The sequence below is a fragment of the Typopeltis vanoorti genome, chromosome 11, assembly GCF_054136105.1.
Source record: "Typopeltis vanoorti isolate ZY-2024b chromosome 11, IOZ_Tvanoo_1.0, whole genome shotgun sequence".
In the NCBI taxonomy this organism is placed as follows: domain Eukaryota; kingdom Metazoa; phylum Arthropoda; class Arachnida; order Uropygi; family Thelyphonidae; genus Typopeltis; species Typopeltis vanoorti.
In genome coordinates this window covers 123883765-123901634 of record NC_143559.1, presented here as the reverse complement: position 1 = coordinate 123901634, position 17870 = coordinate 123883765, and the positions used below count along the sequence as shown (strand labels likewise).

The 17870-nt window shown below is 36.5% G+C and overlaps 1 protein-coding gene across 1 annotated transcript in view; it reads left to right on the top strand.

Moving 5' to 3' along the window:
- Nf1 (neurofibromin 1) overlaps positions 1-17870 on the top strand; it is a 1119557-nt gene that overhangs the window by 297049 nt on the left and 804638 nt on the right. The window contains exons 15-16 of the mRNA XM_090400295.1: positions 2373-2566; positions 8138-8321. Of these exons, the coding sequence (XP_090256421.1) occupies positions 2373-2566; positions 8138-8321 (378 nt within the window). The remainder of the gene's footprint in view (positions 1-2372; positions 2567-8137; positions 8322-17870) is intronic.

Genomic DNA, 17870 nt, shown 5'->3' with positions numbered 1-17870 from the left:
TTGAAGTGGGTTTGTGAAGAAAGGAATTATTAACTAGCTGGATTGCCCTCTTTTGGATAGAATCAAGCAATCTTAGAGGGAATTTTGGTGCACCACCCAAAATATAGGAGCAATATTCCATGGCTGGGCAGATTTGGACTTTGTATAGAGTTAGTGGCTGTGAAGATGTGAAGTAGTGAAAGTCTTGTGCAAAAAAGTACACCAAGTTTTTTGTGGCTGCAGAAGCTATAGTTGAAATGTGGTTGTACCAGGAAAGATTGGAGGTGCAGGTCAGTCCAAGAAGAGAAATCTGATTGTGTTTGGATATCTCAGTATTATGGAAGGTACGGGGGGGGGGGATGTGAGCTTTTTCTTGCAAGAGATCAGACAGAATGAGTTTTGGTGGCATTGAAGTTTAGAAGATTATCCTTGCCCCATTGGGCTATAGCTAGTAGATCTGAGTTCAGGTCCATGGTCATGGTAGGTCTTGAGGATTCTAATGCTAGAGCAGTACAAGGTTTGTCAAATGAAAAGGAGGAATGGAGTGACCATCATCAGCAAAGCTATGTATAGATTGAAAGTCTGTGAGAGGTCATTTATATACAAGAGAAAGAGAGTGGATGAAAGAACAGAACCCTGGGATACTCCAGCGTTGGTGGGGAAATTTGAGGAGAGTAAACAATCTACCATGACATGTAGTAAGTGACGAGTGAGAAAGTTGGCGATCCAGTTGCGCAGCGTGGAAGGCATGTCACAGGATGGCAGTTTGCTAAATAGGCTCTTGTGCCAAGCCTGATCAAATGGCTTTGAAATGTTGAGGATAACCACATGAGTTTCTTTAAATTTCTCTATGGCCTGAGTCCAGAGGTGGGTGGTGAAAGCAAGATTCAGCTGTAGATCGAAAGTGACAGAATACATACTGCTGGTCACTGATTAGTAGTTATCTCTCTAGGTGGTTCAAGTTGGTTGTCGATGACTTTCTCCATAACTTTAGAAAGAACAATTGGATGGGTAGGTCATTGGTTGACTTTTATCACCTTTCTTTGGGATTGGCTGGATGTGGACCTGTTTTCATGTTGCAGGGTAGATGCCAGTTGAATAGGATAGATTGAAGAGGCAATACAGGATAGGTGTTAGTTCTGGAGCACCATTTTTTAACAGAGTAGTTGGGATACCATCAGGACCAGATGCCTTGTTTGTGTTCAGGTTATTAAGGATTCTTCAGATTTCTTTGTCAGCAGACGATGGGAGAGATGATGAGAGAGAGAGTGGTTGTTGGTGTGGAGAAAACTTTGCCCGGGTCATCAATGCAAGAATCGGAAGAGATGAGTGATGATAGTAAGCTGGCCTCATGTTTTGGTGAGGTAACTACAGTACCATCAGGATGCGAGAGTGGTGGAAACCTGGATGGACAGTAGTTGCGCCCAATGATCTTGGCAAGGGACCAGAAAGAGCGACTGCCATTTAGGCAAGGGGTGATTTTGCAGCATTTAGCCCTTTCAAAGTCTCTGACTTGGACTTGGTGATGATTCTTTTGCAACTGTTGTGAGGTGCAGAGTGGGCAGCTAGAGTTTTGGTCTTGAACCATTCATGGTAAGCAGAGGTGTTTTCTTTTACAGCATTGGCACACTTTTTTGAAAACCAAGGCTTTGGATGGCTGAGAATTTGGAGTGGAATAAAGGATGAAAACCTTCATCCTGTGAGGATGATTTCTGTTATTCGGTCTGAGCAGGTGTTTGGATCAGACCATATGAAGGAGGAATAGAAGTCAAGGAGGTCCTTCCAGTTGGCACCTTCATAGTGCCAAAGGACATGAGCCTGTGAACTGGTGGATGAAGGTTGTTCTGTGGTTAAAGAGACTTATGTGAGGTTGTGGTCCGAATTACCAAGAGGTGAACCAACAACCACAGTATACGTGAAAGGGAAGCATCTCAGGATGAGGTCATGTGTGTTGGTAAATTGGAGGGGGGTTGTTAGGTATTCTGGTAGGAAGATTGATGATCTGAGATAGGTCACTGCTGATGCAAACACCTCAGCATCCCTGCTTGCTTGATTGGTGAAATTGGAGAATCTAAGCTAGTATGAGTTGTGGACATTGAAGTCCCTAAGAAGGATGACCTCACTATTGGAGTATTTAATAATCTCTGTAACTGAAATCTAATGGTCTTTTACTTCATTTTTTATATTACATGAAAATCTCTTAACTCATCTATAGAAGTATTCACAGATTAGGTGGGATTTTCCTGAAGAAGTAGAACATATTCCTTTTGGATGTCTCTTTATTTTGCTTAAAATGTTTTGCATTTTAGATGCTCTGCTGTATTATTATAGAATAATGGAACTTTCTCGATGAAAAGAAATGTTAAGGATATTTTTTTTTCTCCACTATATAGAATCAGGGTAAAGCTGGCCATGAGATTCAAAGCAGCACTTTGGAACTAATAAATGGTTTAGTTTCACTTGTTCATCAACCATCAATGTCTGATGTTGCCCAGGAAGCTATGGAAGCACTGTTAATTCTTCATCAGCCTGATAATATTGAAATGTGGAATCCAGAGTCTCCAATTAACACATTTTGGGATGTCAGGTATGCACATCTTACTGTAATATCAATTTTTTTTTAATGGCATATTTATGTTTTTTAAGATAAAAATTAACATTCTGTTATCTCTAACTTGAGGTTGGTTAAAATTGCATTGTGTTAGCTGAAACCTAAACACTCAGTATGAGGATATAGGGTGTTGGAATTTAAATAGCCAACAGCTATTTAAATAGTCTCAGGATGAGATCAAATGTGTTGGTAAATTGTTTTTCATGTTTTTGGAATACATGAAACCACAGCAAGACTGTTACCATCCCATACATTCAGGGCATGTCTTTTCAGACATGCCCTGAATGTATGGGACATGCCCTAAGGACAAGCTCTCTCTCCTTATTCACATCCAGGTATATGAAGTTCCCTGTACTTATGATGTGGCTTATTATGGACAAAGAGGAAGATCTGTTGATATCTGCATCAGAAAACATAAGAAATACATTGAGCACCATCATTATGGCAAGTCGAGACTAGCTGACCATGCCTTGGATACCCTTTCACACAGGATCAAATGGGAAAAAAAACAAAAGTGCTACACAAAGGGTCATAAGTTGGAGAGACTGTTTTTGGAATCAGCAGCAGCTTTAAACCATTCCCCAAACCTCAACAAGTATCAATTTACCATAAATCTGGGAGTTAGTTATTTTAAGATCATGTTAATACTTGTTAACACTTTCTCTTTATCCTGCAATAGATGGCACCAGTTAGAATTTTAGTTCCTTGTGTTGTCCATTACAGTTTTAAACTAGTCTACTGTTAATAGTTGCTGTTCGTGTATTGTAGCAAATGATCTTTTGTGCTTTGAAGATGCTGGTTATAACACCAACAAAATATCACTAAATAAATATTATTTCCTTATTATTCTTGTCTTATGAATTGAAGTTAAATAAACTGTTAAATAAACCAACTGTTAAATAATCGAACTGTCAGCCTGGTTGGCCGAGTGGTTAGCATATTCGCTCTCCAGCCAAAAGGCTGTGGGTTTGAATCCTGCTGTGGGCATGGGTGTCTGTCTCTGAAAATACTAGTGGTAGTGGGCAGTAGATGGCATTGGTGTAGATGATGCCGTTCGTTGTAGTTGGTTGAGTTGTGGAGATGGTGAATTGTAGAGTAGGTGCCCTACCTAGATGAGTCTTTGGACTCCTTGGAGTTGTCACATAATAATAAATTTATATAGCCAGGATTATAAATTCTGTTTATGTGCAGATATCACATTGCATACTTTTTTAAAATTTGCTTTTTGTACATAAAACGTTTTTACTAATTTATCTCCTTATTACCAATTATATATTTGGTTTAATCCTTTATCCAAGTGTAAGCAAACAAAGTTTGTGCCTGAAGTATTTTCAGAACTGAGGCAATGCGTGGTATCTCCCATAATGCAAAGAACATCTCCTTGTGGACCTGTATAATGCTATGCATCAAATGAAGGGCCACTACCCAGACCGGTTTCGACCTTTATTGAGGTGTCATCAGTGGGAGCCAGACCCAGAGGTGGTGATACTAAGGTGGATGTAATGCAGTCAATAAAGGTCGAAACCGGTCTGCGTAGTGGCCCTTCCCTTAATGCATAGCATTATACATGTCTGCAAGGAGATGTGCTTTGCATTATGAGAGATGCTAAGACAAGTGATCAGAACTTACTCTACCTTTACCACGAGTGCCCCAGTCCTGAAAATACTTCAGGTGCAAACTTTGTTTACTTACACTTGGATAAAGGAATAAATCAAATATATAATTGGTAACATAGCCAAGTGAAAAAACTTCCATTATCTCCTTATTACTATTTATTATTACTTTGAGTACTGTAACCTTTGGTTTGTTTCAGTATGACCTTTGCTGTCTTGGTGCCAATAAACCACCAACAACTAATCAGTGCCTTTCACGTAACATTACAGAGCCTCCTTCCAGGCACACCTTGGCATTTAGATTATCTAGCAAGCCTCCTAAATGTGTTATCATCTTGATTGATTCTGTGCACTACCTGGCAGATATCCTCCTCTGCTGCTGTACTCTCACAGATGGGCAAAGGGGGTTAGATGTTTGGCATGTCCTTAATGGGTGTCACTTATGTGATGTTGGAAGATTGGGATACAAACTGGAATCCTTGCTCTAGGAATCAGATGTGGCAATCACTCAGGCCCATACTAAGCAAAGCTGTGGCATTTTCATGGGCAGTAAAAATCATCTATTACTCAGTAGGTCTAGTTGGCATTTTCTTCAACTAGAAAATTACCCTTTTACTTGTGTGAATGCTTGCCCTTTTTTAACCATAAACCAATTTTTATGAGTCACTATATTCTTATTTCAACAGCACACCATCTTTCTCAAAAGTGCATATTATAAAATGCTTGTATCTCGAGCACATAGAATTTGTGCCTCATAAGGAAGTACAAATTTCCTCGGAAGTGGGATTAACTGGTGCTCTGGTGGACAAGTGATCAATTTGCATAAGGTTATTTGCAGTGGCAAATATCTCATCACATCCACCTGCATGGTCTGTGTAGTTGGTAAGCCAGTTGATATTGTGTACATTGAAATCACGGAGGAAGATAATCTGACTGCTGGGAAACTTGGATTGAAGGAGATTGACTTTCAAAGTGAGAAAGTCAAAGAGTTGTGAGTGGTTGGCTGCATTGGAAGAGTGACATAGACAGCATATGAATTTAACACAGTGGGGAGCAGAGAGATTTTCAGCCAAAGTAGATCCTGATCAGGAGATTCTAAGTGAATGCTCTCTAGATGCTGCCCTTGAGCCAAAAGTAGTCAAAGAGCGTATTTGGGAAATAGTGCTTGGAGAGTCTGAAATTTGGGTTTCTGTCAGAAAAAGCAGGTGGGGATTTGCAGACTGGAAGAAGTGCTCACTGTTGAGGTTGGAGCAGAGACCACATATATTTGTAAAGTAGATCTGAAAATCCCTGTGTAGTTTGTTTTGACTGAAGGCCATACACATTATTTATGTGATAAACATACACATTATTTATGTGATTATGGCTGTTGACACCGTTCCATTTCCTCACTAGAATTCCTCTTTTTTAGTCTATGTATTATGTTACATTGTAATTCTCATTGTAACACATCATGTTACATTGTAATTCTTTATCTATCATCAGCAACAAAATGGCAGAATGGCAGCGTATCATGTTACATTGTCACTTTGTCGTTTTTCTTCCAGTTGTTTGCCTTGTTCGTGCTGGGTAATGGTAAGGTCAGTTGGGCTCCTGATTTTGGAAAACTGACTTTGAGACTGTTCACCATGATTAGTTTCGAAGCTCTTGTCAGTGTGTCACTGTTACTTTCACCAGTCAGGGAAAAGTTGTCCATTCCTTATTTTTGTTCATAAGTCTGCAGCAGTGGCATCTGTGATTTTGGTGCAGTCGAAACTAAATTTTTTCATGATCTTGGTGATGTCTCCTTTTAATGTGTTGTTGCTTTTGGTGTGGAAGTTCTGGATAGTGGCAGTATATATTTTTTCATTTTTGGCCTCGCTTGAGTCATTCACCATTTGATATGAAAAAGCCTCTGATTCTTTATATTAGTCAGGAATAATGAGTAGTTGAAAACAACAAGCTATCTGAGCAAAGTATATCAGATTATTAAAAACTGTATATTAGAATGTAACAGCTAGTATAAAATTAGAACATCAGGGAAAGGAATTTGGTACTGGGAGAGGAGTAAGTCAAGGAGATCTTGTATCACCCAAATTGTTTTCTGCTATGTTGGAAGAAGTCTTTAAAAAGAAAGATTAATGAGAAAAATATTGAATTAGCATTAATGGAAAAAATCTCAATCACTTGCAGTTTGAAAATGACATTGTTCTCTTAGCAAAATATAAAGAAGCTCAAGAAATGCTAGATGACCTTGAGAGAAAAAGCAGAAATAAATGGTTTAAAGATCAATGTAACAAAACCAAACTGATGATGATTTCAGATTAATCCAAACTAAAATTAACAGACCATTCTATTGAAATTGTGGAGGACTATATTTATCTTGGTCAGTTTGTTAGTTTAAGGAAAAACATAAAGAAATAAGTAGAAGAATCACACAAGGAAACAAACATTTTGGCTGTATAATTATTATCTGTTAGGAGATTTACCAATATGCCTAAAACAAAACTATTTAATATGTACATTATTCCATTATTTATCTGCGGAAGTGAGATATGGGCAGCAGCTTAAAAAAAAAAAAAGGAAGACAGGTCACATGTGGCTCAAAGAGCTTTGGAGAGAAGAATGCTCCCACATAACCACTTGGCCAGCCTAGCTGGCTAAGTGGTTAGCGTATTCGCTCTCCAGCCAAAAGGCTGCGGGTTCGAATCCCGTCGTGGGCATGGATGTTTGTGATTGTCTGTGGAAATGCTAGTGGCGGTGGACAGCGGTAGATGGCATTGGTGTAGTTGTAGATGAGTGGTGGAGACAGAATTGTAGAGAAGGTACCCTCCCTCGATGAGTCATATAATAATAATGACAAAAAAATAGGTATGAGATAAGAATTACTATAATTGGAGATTATTGGAGTAGAAGATATTGTGAAGTATTGTAAGGCATATAAAGAGATGGATTGACTATATTAATAGATTGCCAGATAAGAGGCAAGGTGGAGGATTGATTTGGAAAGGATTGACATGAGATGGTGGACATTTGCTAAATACAAAACTGGAACGTTAAGGATAGACCTGTATCCATCAGTGGATGGAAGAGGCTAAAGAAGAAGAAATTTGCTTGTTGTTAATACTTAAAATAAAAATAAGTTTTTTTTTTTTTATTCATTTATTATGATTATACCATTACTTTTGAAAGTATTTAAAATGGTTTGTAATTCTTTTTGGATTATATTAAATATATTGCTAATGTGACTATTTGAATTTCACATTAATTGCAAAATTGATACTGCTGAGAAGAACATACCTACTCCTGGACCTTGTTCTTGAGCAGCAGCAGCAGTATTTTGTTTCAGGCTCTTATTGTGTTATTTGATTGTAAAAGTGTTTGTTATAATGACTGTCTACGTAATAATATATAAGAAACCTATGAGAATTTAACTTAAATAATATTGTGATTAAATATTTGCTAATGTGACTATTAGAATTTCCCATTGTATAATTGATTCTGCTGAGAAGAGCATACCTGCTCCTGGACAGTGTTCTGGAGCAACAGTTTTCTTCTCAGTTTCTTATTGTATTATTTGATTGTGACAGTGTTTGTTTTAGTGACTGTTTACACAATAATATATGACAAATCTATTAGGATTTAACTTATATAACATTTTCATTCAAAGAAGTTAGCAGTAAATGAATATTTTCTTAAGTTATATTCGGGAATGGTTAAACTCACTTGCCTGGTATGCTCATGCATGTGTATTTGAAAGAAATCAATTGCATTTATCTTGTGGATCACTGAAATGATTTAGGATAAAACCTGCATTAATTCAATTATTTTAGCATTACTCAAATGTCTTATGTTTCATTCGAGACTTATTATAAGAAGGATTTATACCAATTTATTTTACAAGACATTACTGTAAGGAAATTCTGTTCATCCATAATTTAAATTTTATTTTCAGTTCGCAAGTGTTATTTTCTATATCGCAGAAATTAATTCAGCATCAGATCATGAATTACACTGAGATCCTCAAGTGGTTAAGAGAAGTATTGAAGTGTCGAAATTCCTTTCTTCAAAGACATAAGGAGTATGCTAATCTTGGAAGTCACATTGCCATTTGTAAGCAGGCACATATCAAACTTGAGGCAAGGTTAAATTTTAAATTTTTGATAAAATGCTAAAAATTTAATTATATGGTTCATGTCAAAAATCTATTCTGTTTTTTCTAATAATTACTGCTGTATGTACAGTTGGTATAAAACATCTTAATATGTTGGCAACATATATCACACGTTTCCATTGGCCCTTACTGCAGGTGTTAAACATTTGATCAAGATATGACTTTGTACTACTTCAGATCATTAAATTTTCTTAGGTAGAACGATCAGTGGCAAGGTGAGTTATAGTATTTGATTTGTGAAAGTGGATGCCGGTGGGATATTCATATTATTTGGTAACTGCTGCTTAGTATTCATTTTTGTAATTTCAGCACATTGATATGTGTGTGTGTGTGTGTGTGTGTGTGTGCGTACACACACACACACACACACACACACAAGGAGTATGCTAATCTTGGATTAGCATATTCCTTGCGCTCCAAGCATGCGTGTGGCATGCACACACACACACACACACACACACACACACACACTCTTGCCTCCCACTATTTCTCCCATTAAGTGCACCAATTAAATTACTAGGAAAAAATAATAAAATCTACTAGTAGATAGAGAAGTGTTGTGCTAGATTTGTTTTAAAATAGAATGTAGTTTCCTTGTAACTACCAGCAGTACGCTATGTATTAATATTTTATTGGGTAGTTATCATTAATTGATGAAGTTTAAATGTATTAGAATTTCTAATACAAATTTGAACCTATCTGGATAACTTGGGAAGAATGATTTCAGTATATAGTACTCAGTTTGAAATTGCACCAAAAATTGTATGAAATATATGAAAGATATGGAACCAATAAATGTGCATGGAAATATGAAATGATATGGAATGAAACGTAATGAATGAATTTCATTTATTTCATTTCATTTCATTTATTGTGTTTGGGGGGGGGGGGAATCCACACTGTGGATCCACACTGAGTCAGTTAGCTAGCAATTATTTAGATGATGAAGAAATTGACTGTACTTGTGCAGTGTTTTGTTTTACTTGTATATTAATAGTATTGGGGAAGGTCTAGACCAGGGATCAGCAACCTTTTTGGAGTGAAGAGCCATTTTTAAAATTATATCTGTTAAAAAAAAATTACGGAGCTGCACGTTTTTTTTTTTTTTTACAGTAACACGTTATCATGCTTGTAAAACACAGGGGTGAAATGTCACATGAAATTATATGCTATTTTAAAATATAAAATAATAAAACAAAGATTCCCTTCTCCTTACAAAATCATATGTATAAAATCCAATAACTTGCCTATTTCTTTAATTTTTTTAATTTAAAATATCTTCTTAGTGCGACTTTTGCTGTTGAACTTCTTCAGATAGTTTCTCAATATGTGGTGAATACGCCGTAATTTTCATTTTCAAACATGACGAAAGACTCCCATTGTTTAGTTGGTTTCTCAACTTACTTTTAATAAAATTCATATTAAAAAATATTTGCTCACACAAATATGTCGATCCGAAAATCGATAGAAGTCCAAATGCGTATGTTTTTAACTGAATGTAAGTGTCCGGTAAACAATTCCACATGTCAAATACAATCTGATCTTGCTTTTTAAGATCTTCTATTTCAGACCATTTGTGTTGTATTGCAAGGGTAGATTTTTGTCTTTCCAACTCCTCCAGGTCAGCTGTAAGATTTCTAAATTTTGAATTCCACAAATCCTTGGTTTTCAGGTCCTCTAACTCAAGTTGAAATGCAGCCTCATCAATTCCAGCAAAAGGTGAAAAATTTAATTCGGCAGGATTAATTTCAAGTGGTCGCAATAAAAATGACATAGTTGCCTTGTTCTTTCTAAACTTCTCAAATCTCCCATTAAATTCAGATTGCATGTTTACCACAATTTCTTTGAAAAAGGTTAAATTTATGGAATTATCAGCTTGTTCTTGTTGATATTTCTTCAACGTAGGAAAATGTAATAATGTGCCTTTTTCTAAGTCTGTCGCAAACAAATATAATTTTTGTTCAAACGAAATCACTTCTTCTGAAAGCAAAACTGCTGTATTTCCCTTTTCCTGTAAGTTTCTTATTTAGTGCATTTAAATGGGAAGTCATATCCACCATAAAGTAGAATTTTTGTAACCAATGAGTATCTTTTAACTGTGCATATTCAAGATCCTTTTGTCTTAGAAATAACTTAACCTCTCCAAGGCAGGTGGCAAATCGCATCAACACTGTACCTCTGGAAAGCCATCTTATTCTGTTATGCAAAAGAAGATCGGAATATTCACAATTTATTTCTTTAAGAAGTTAACAAAATTTCCGATGATGTAGTGGTATTGCCATTATTTTGTTAACAATTTCTACAACCAAATCCATCATTACTGTTATCTCTTTTGGAAAAGTTGTGTACAAAGTATCTCTTGATGGATTATGCAGTGAAAGGAAAACACGTCATGCAAAATTTGTTTTTTAATAAAGAAACAAAACCTTTTTTGTACCTTTCATGCTCGGTGCCCCATCGGTCGAAATAGATATTATTTTGTTAATATTAATACCCTTACTTTTCAAGCAAGTGGTAACAGCAGATTCAATGTCTTCTCCACGAGTTTGTCCTGTAAGTGGTAGTATATCGAGTAATTCTTCCTGAGGTCCTTGAGAGTTTATGTATCTACAAATAAGTATAATCTGTGCAATGTCATCCACATCACATGATTCGTCACAGGCAATGGAGAATTCTAGTGTTGAATTTAGATCTGTAACCTGCTGATTTGTTATATCTTCTGCCATTCGTATAGTTCTGTCCCTTACAATCTTAGCAGATAATGGCATATCTTTTATTTTGTAATTATTTCTGCTTCGTTTTTAAAATCGCAGAAAAGATACTTGGACATTTTAATAAAACATTCTTTTACATATTCGCTGTCCGTAAAAGTTTTCCTTGTTTAACAACTTCTTGAACGGCCACAAAACTAGCAATAGTTGTATTTCTTGATTCTTTTATCCATTTGGAAAATGAACATTTAGTTAGATTTACTTTGTGTTGCAACTCTTCTACTGCCTTTTTTCTTTCATCTCCCCGTGAATATGTTTTGTCAAATGTATCGTGTTTATTTAAAAAAATGTCTTTATATTTGATTTTTTATTATTTGAAAGCTTTTCATGGCATATTAAACACGTTGGAAATCCTGCTGTATTTGCTACAAATGCATAGGTTTTGGTCCATTCACTTTTAAACTCCCGATTTTCTTGTTCTATCTTTCTCTTCTTTGCTGACATTTTAAATACTATAACAATATTTTTTTGTTAATATTTAATTGAATGTTACAATATTCACATTACCTAACACAATCGCCAGTAAATAAAAGCACGGCAACGTCCACTACAAAACCTTTACTTATTTTAACAAATTGAGCAAATTTACATACTACACCTGCACTATATGCGAAGACAATGGGCACATTCAGACAGGCAAGCGCTACCATAGCGCTACATGTGCTAGCCTAGCGTGACGTCATAAATGTGTCCGAGCCAACTGCTCGATCGTAGCGCTACCATAGCAATTGCCATTCGCTACAAATTAATTTAATTTGTAGCGATTTGCCTGGCTAATCACGTCCACTGTAAACTGACGTTTTTTGAGTATCGACATATGGTTAGGGGTCATTTGACCTACAAAATATTTCTTTTTACTTCTATGTTTAGATAGATCGTTTAATAATGAAAAGAGCCGCAATTATTCATTCAAAGAGCCGCAGGTTGCTGACCCCTGGTCTAGTCTCTAGAGAGTGATTTGTTAATGATGTTAAGTTTAGAAGAGTGATAAAGGACATAGATTACATAAAATATGTGCATGCTGACTTTGAACCAACTGGTTACATATGTAGCCAACAATAAATATCGGGCAATATTTCCAAGTGCTAGGTTTGCAGTTTGTATAGAGGGCACTGTAGGCCGAAAACTCTATTCATGAGAATCTGGTCCACCTAATCAATGAAACTAGACACTTTATTGAAAATAGTAGACAAAGAGTTAAAATTTGAAGGGAACGTTAATTTCAAGAAAAAGGAAGTTATTTTCCTACTTTGCGAGATGAGTGCTATCATATCAAATGCTGAATGCTAAAAGACAACCTCTTTTACTGCTGCTGTGTACAGATATAGGGCGTCAAAGCTGTAAAACTGAGAGGAAACCTCCACAGCATTTAAAGGAATGTGGGGAACCAACCAGGACTTGTGACATAATGTCCAATTCTCACCTTCTCGTGGTGCACCCTGTTCAGTATCTACCTGGATACTCAACGAACCAGGATGGGCTAGCAGTTTGAGATTTAGCAATCAAATTGTATTCTTATTGGCTTACACCACAAGTAAAATGATGGTACAACATAACATGGTTTCATGCTGGCTGGGGCTTCGCCCAGTTAAACAAGGCCTCTGTTGTTTTCACCAGGGAACCAGGGCAAACAGCAAAAAGTCAGCTACTGGAACAAATCCTGAAACACACTCCAACTCAACCTCACCAGAGTTTAAAGATCACTACTATCAACATAAGAAGCCTGAATGGCAACGAAATGGAACTAGTAGAAGAATTGGATAAGTCCCAGATCGATATAATAGAGGTGAATGAAACAAAAAAAAAAAAAATGCTAAAACTGGTGATCTTTCTAAACAATAAATACAAAATGTTGTATTCAATAATAAAAATCAGGAAAAAGAAGGAGTAGCTATAGTATTTAATGCTAAATATGAGGCTAATCGTTTTGAATGGCAGGCAATATCAAGTAGAGTGATGTGGGCAAACATCAGAATGTTGAACTAGACAATGAGACTATTTGTGCTTACAGTCCAGAAAGTTCTACTAAGCTGGAAGCGGAGGACTTTTTTGAGGCTTTAGAGAAAGCAACTGACACAATAAAAAATGAAAAGTTGATGCATGTTGGGGATCTAAATAGCAAAGTAGGGAATGATTGTCAGACATAGAAAAATATTTTAGGAAAATTTGGAGAAAAGAGCAAAGCTAATAATAATGGCAAATACCTGTTGGATTTCTGCTCTGGACTGTTTATTACTAACACCATGTTCCAACATAAAAATGTGCACAAATTCACATGGAGAGAAGAGGCAAGGAATAAGAAAAGTCTCATTGACTATGTTATTGTTGATAGTGATGTTTTCTCCCTGGTGCAGGACACCAGAGTGTACAGAGGATTTGAATTTGGAAGCGATCCCTATTTAGTCTTGAGCAGGATAAAATTGAATTTCATATTCAAAAGAATAACATGTAAGTTTTAAAGCGAATAAAAGTTGAGATGTTCTCTGATGTGAACTGTAGACATACACAAAGATTATTGAAGGAAAAATGAAAGCGTTTGAGAACAGAAACCAAACCTTGGAGATTCAGTGGCAAGCCTTGAAGAAAACCCTGATTGATTCAGCCAGAGAGGCATGTGGTGAGGTTATCTGCAAGGATAGAAAAATCAGAACTCCATGGTGGACACAGGAAGTTAAAGAGGCAGTGAAGGAAAAGAAGAAAGCATATCAAAAGTTCTGCCAAATAAGTCAGCTTGTGCTCTCAGAGAATACAGAGACAAATGTAAGAAAGCTAAACACTATGTAAAACAAGCTAAACAAAAGTCATGGGAAGACTGGTAAGAACATAGAAAATAAAAATCAGAGAGGTGGTAAAATATTCTGTGGGCTGTTAAAAAAGCTCAGAAATGGAAGAATAGGAAGAGTGCTATAAAAGGAACTAGAGATGATAAAGGTGATTTGAAAACTGGAGAAAAAGATATCCTTGATGTAATTGCTAAATGAAATAAGCAGTGACAGCACAGTGGTAAAAACACTCAAAAAGCATGATATCAGGAATACATATCCATACTTGGATTAGAAAAAGCCATCAAATGCCTGAAATGTTGAAAGGCAACAGGAGTAGATGATATTCGACCAGAAATGCTTAGGTATGGAGGTATAAAATGTCTTTCAGTGGCTGCACTGCATAATTAAGAAGGCCTGGACAGATTCCAGGGATGAATTCCAGATGATTGGAGTAGAGCTTTCATATTACCTATATACAAAAAGGGAAATAAAACTGAATGTGAGAATTAAAGAGATATTTCCCTACTCAGTGTTGCTGGTAAGATTTATGAGATACAGGTTGAAAAGGATTGTGGAAGCGAAGCTTGATAATGGGCAAGCTGGATTCAGGCTAAATAGAGGCTGTCAGGTTCAGATTTTCACTTTACAACAAATAGTTGAAAAATTGTGAGAATATAACAAAGATGTGTAGTATTTAAGTTTTATAAACCTGCAAATAAATTTAAATGGAATAAGAGAGAAATTAGTCAAAACACTAAATTATCTTTATATAAGACAAGTTTCAAACCAATTTTGACTAATGGATCTGAGAGCTGGGTCAGAAGTAAAACACTTGACCAAAGATTAGAGACCACAGATATGAGATTCCTGAGAAAGATTAGGGGCATGAATAGATGGCATCAATGGCAATATATTAAAAATGAGGATATTAGGAAAGACTTGACATTGTTAGCATCCAAGAATGTGTTAGTAGAGCTAATCTTAGGTGGTATGGTCACTTAAACAAAATGGGAGAGGAAAGATTAGCAGAATAAGTGTTCTCTGCCAGGTTGGCAGGAAAAAGACCCAGATGAAGACTAAGATATAGGTGGATTGATACAGTAAAAAGTTCCTTAGAAGACAGAGATATAAGATCTGTTAATGTTGGTCTTGACAGATAACAGATTTATTTGGAGGAAAATTGTTGATAGGAAGTTATTAATCATGTAAGTTCTTCATGCAGTACTATCATAATATCCTGTTCACCCAATGAGGATACATATCAGGAATTTGATGATGATAGTGTACAGATATAAACAGGTGGGTTTTCAGAAAACAGGAAGATGGCTGAAAAAACCCTGAGGTGAATAATCAAGATAATAGCTGGTTATGTAATTGTCAGTATGAAAACAGATTGAAAGAAAATGTGGTCTCTCGAGTTTTTGGAATATGTGAGGGAGAGAAGATATCACCATACAAGTTGGTAATGGTATCTTATAATATAGGCAGAAGGAGTTTTATTTGATCTTCTAGAGGTAAAATTCATGGTCTTCCATGGAATCTTGGTAAGAGTGTATTTAAGTAATGTGAAGTATGTTTTAATGGATTCTGAATGAACTTGCTATCATTAGATGTTGTAAGTACATCATTGGTAAATGTGTACATGGAAAGATGTTTTTAAATATGAGTGACTAAAGGGTACCTCTCTTTATCAGTCCTTGGATTCTGTGGAATCCAGGAGTATGGATGATAATAATAGTAATAATATAGAGTGTAAGCTAGGTAATGAAGCATCTGGCAAGTGGTACAACAAATAAGATTAAGAAAGGAGATCTCAGATGGTAAAAAAATGTGTAAAAAAAAGTGAGAAAGGAGATTATTGTATGGTGATTCAGCATTCACTTGGATGCTTGATGAGCGCATGATGAAATTATTTTTCAATGCAAAGATTAAAGATGCTAATCAGCTCTCAGAATGGAGAGAGAGAGAGAGAGAGTATAGTGTTGGTAAATATGAATGATTTAGAAAGTAACAAATATGGTTTAAGATGTGATATGAAAGATTTACTGGAAGTATTGAACAGTAGAATGCTGAGATGTTAAGTCTCTTGCAATATATGCTACTTGGACAGAAGTCAATAGACGCCAAAATGTGAGGAATACACAGCCATAGCACCTACCTTAATAAGATGTGGGATCTCCTGTTGCTGTGATAACTGTGGCAATCCCATGAGGGATACTTTCCATAAGGTACAGTAGCGATCAATGGGAATTTTGGACCATTCTTCCTGTAGGCATGTAGGTTCTCAACTGTTATGGGGAAGATGTCCCTTGACTTCACCCAATGCTCCTGTTCATCTTACAGATGTTCAGTAGTGTTGAGATTAGGGCTCTGTGGAGGCTAGTCAAGTGTGGTGATGTTCATGTCCACAAACCATGCAGTTACAGCAGCAGCTATATGACATGGTGTATTGTCTTGCTGAAAGAGACAGTGGTCAGTTCTGTATAAATGCTACAAAGTAGGAAGCATTGCATTGTCCAGAATGTTCAGATACCTCTCATAGTTCAGTGTTTGTGGCACCATGGCAGAGGTTCAAGACCAAACCAGGAAAAACAGGACCATACACACTGCACCTCCAAATTTCATAGTTTGGTTTACATACTCTGGTAAGAGACGTTCACCAGGCATCCATCACATCTACACCTCTCCATCTGCTCGTTAGAGGGTGTAGCTTGATTTGTCACTCCATAGCACAGTTTTCCAAGCTTCCATGTCCCGTTGTACACGCTGTCTGCATCACTGAAGTTGACGTTGCATATTGGTTTGGTAATGTGGGGTTTGCATATTATGGTCCTACCATGGAAACCCATGTTGTGAGCCTCAGTTCTGAATGCTTTTGTGTTGATGCATGTTCCAGTTGATATCTGGAACTCTGCCTTCAATGTGTCAGTCAGCAAATAGCAGTTTTTACATATACCTCATAGCACCCTACGATCACATTCGGTGAATGTGGGTCATCTACTGTGGGTATAAGTTGACTCCCTGCACCTCCATCCAGTATGGTATAACTGATCATTGACCTGGGATTTTCCCAATTTGTCAACAGTTTGCCAAACAGATAGGCCTGCAACATGGCATCCTATCAAAATGCCTCTTTCATATTACGTCAGTTCTTTTCTCGCAGCCATTTCACTCAGACACAGTTGCATTGACTAAGGAGCATCATATGTCTCTGATTTATACCAGTTACAAAGAAATGACTCTCTACGTATCACGATGCACCTTGCCCATTGTGGATGTGGGGGGGTATCTGTTGACTTCTTTCCAAGCAGTGTATTGGAGCAAATTGAGAAGAGCAGTGACAGTGATTGCAAATTAGTCAGTGCATAAACTGTGTAGTTTGCAGATAGATGGAGCAAATTTAATGAATGAAGAGATTATTAGGGAACTATTAGGGAACATTCATGTATGAGTGCGTACTTGCATGTATCAAATACGGATGCAATAAGGATGACAAGATGCAGTGATAGAAGTGGATGCAAGGGTTTATTGCAGATGAAGTATGCTAATATATATATATATATATATATATAATTTCTGCAAGCATACTTGAGAAGAGACTCAGAAAAAATTGATGAGAAACTGGGGTAGAACATGCTGTGTGTGTGTGTGTGTGTGTGTGTGTGTGTGTGTGTATGTATGTATGTATGTATGTATGTATATATAGGAATTTTCAGATCAGATTTTTACTTTATAGGAAAATTTTCGGAATATAACAAGATCTACATTTAAGTTTTGTAGACCTTTTGTTGGTTTTGCTTTTGTGAACATTATACAGAGCACTATTTAGTCTATATTTAAGTTCTAAGTCGTCACCATTATCATCAAATTCCTGATATGTACTTTGAGTGAGAGGGTGTAAGGTTATTATAATGTGCTACATGAAAATATTCCATCATTACTAACTTCATATCAACAGTTTTTCTCCAAATTGTTATA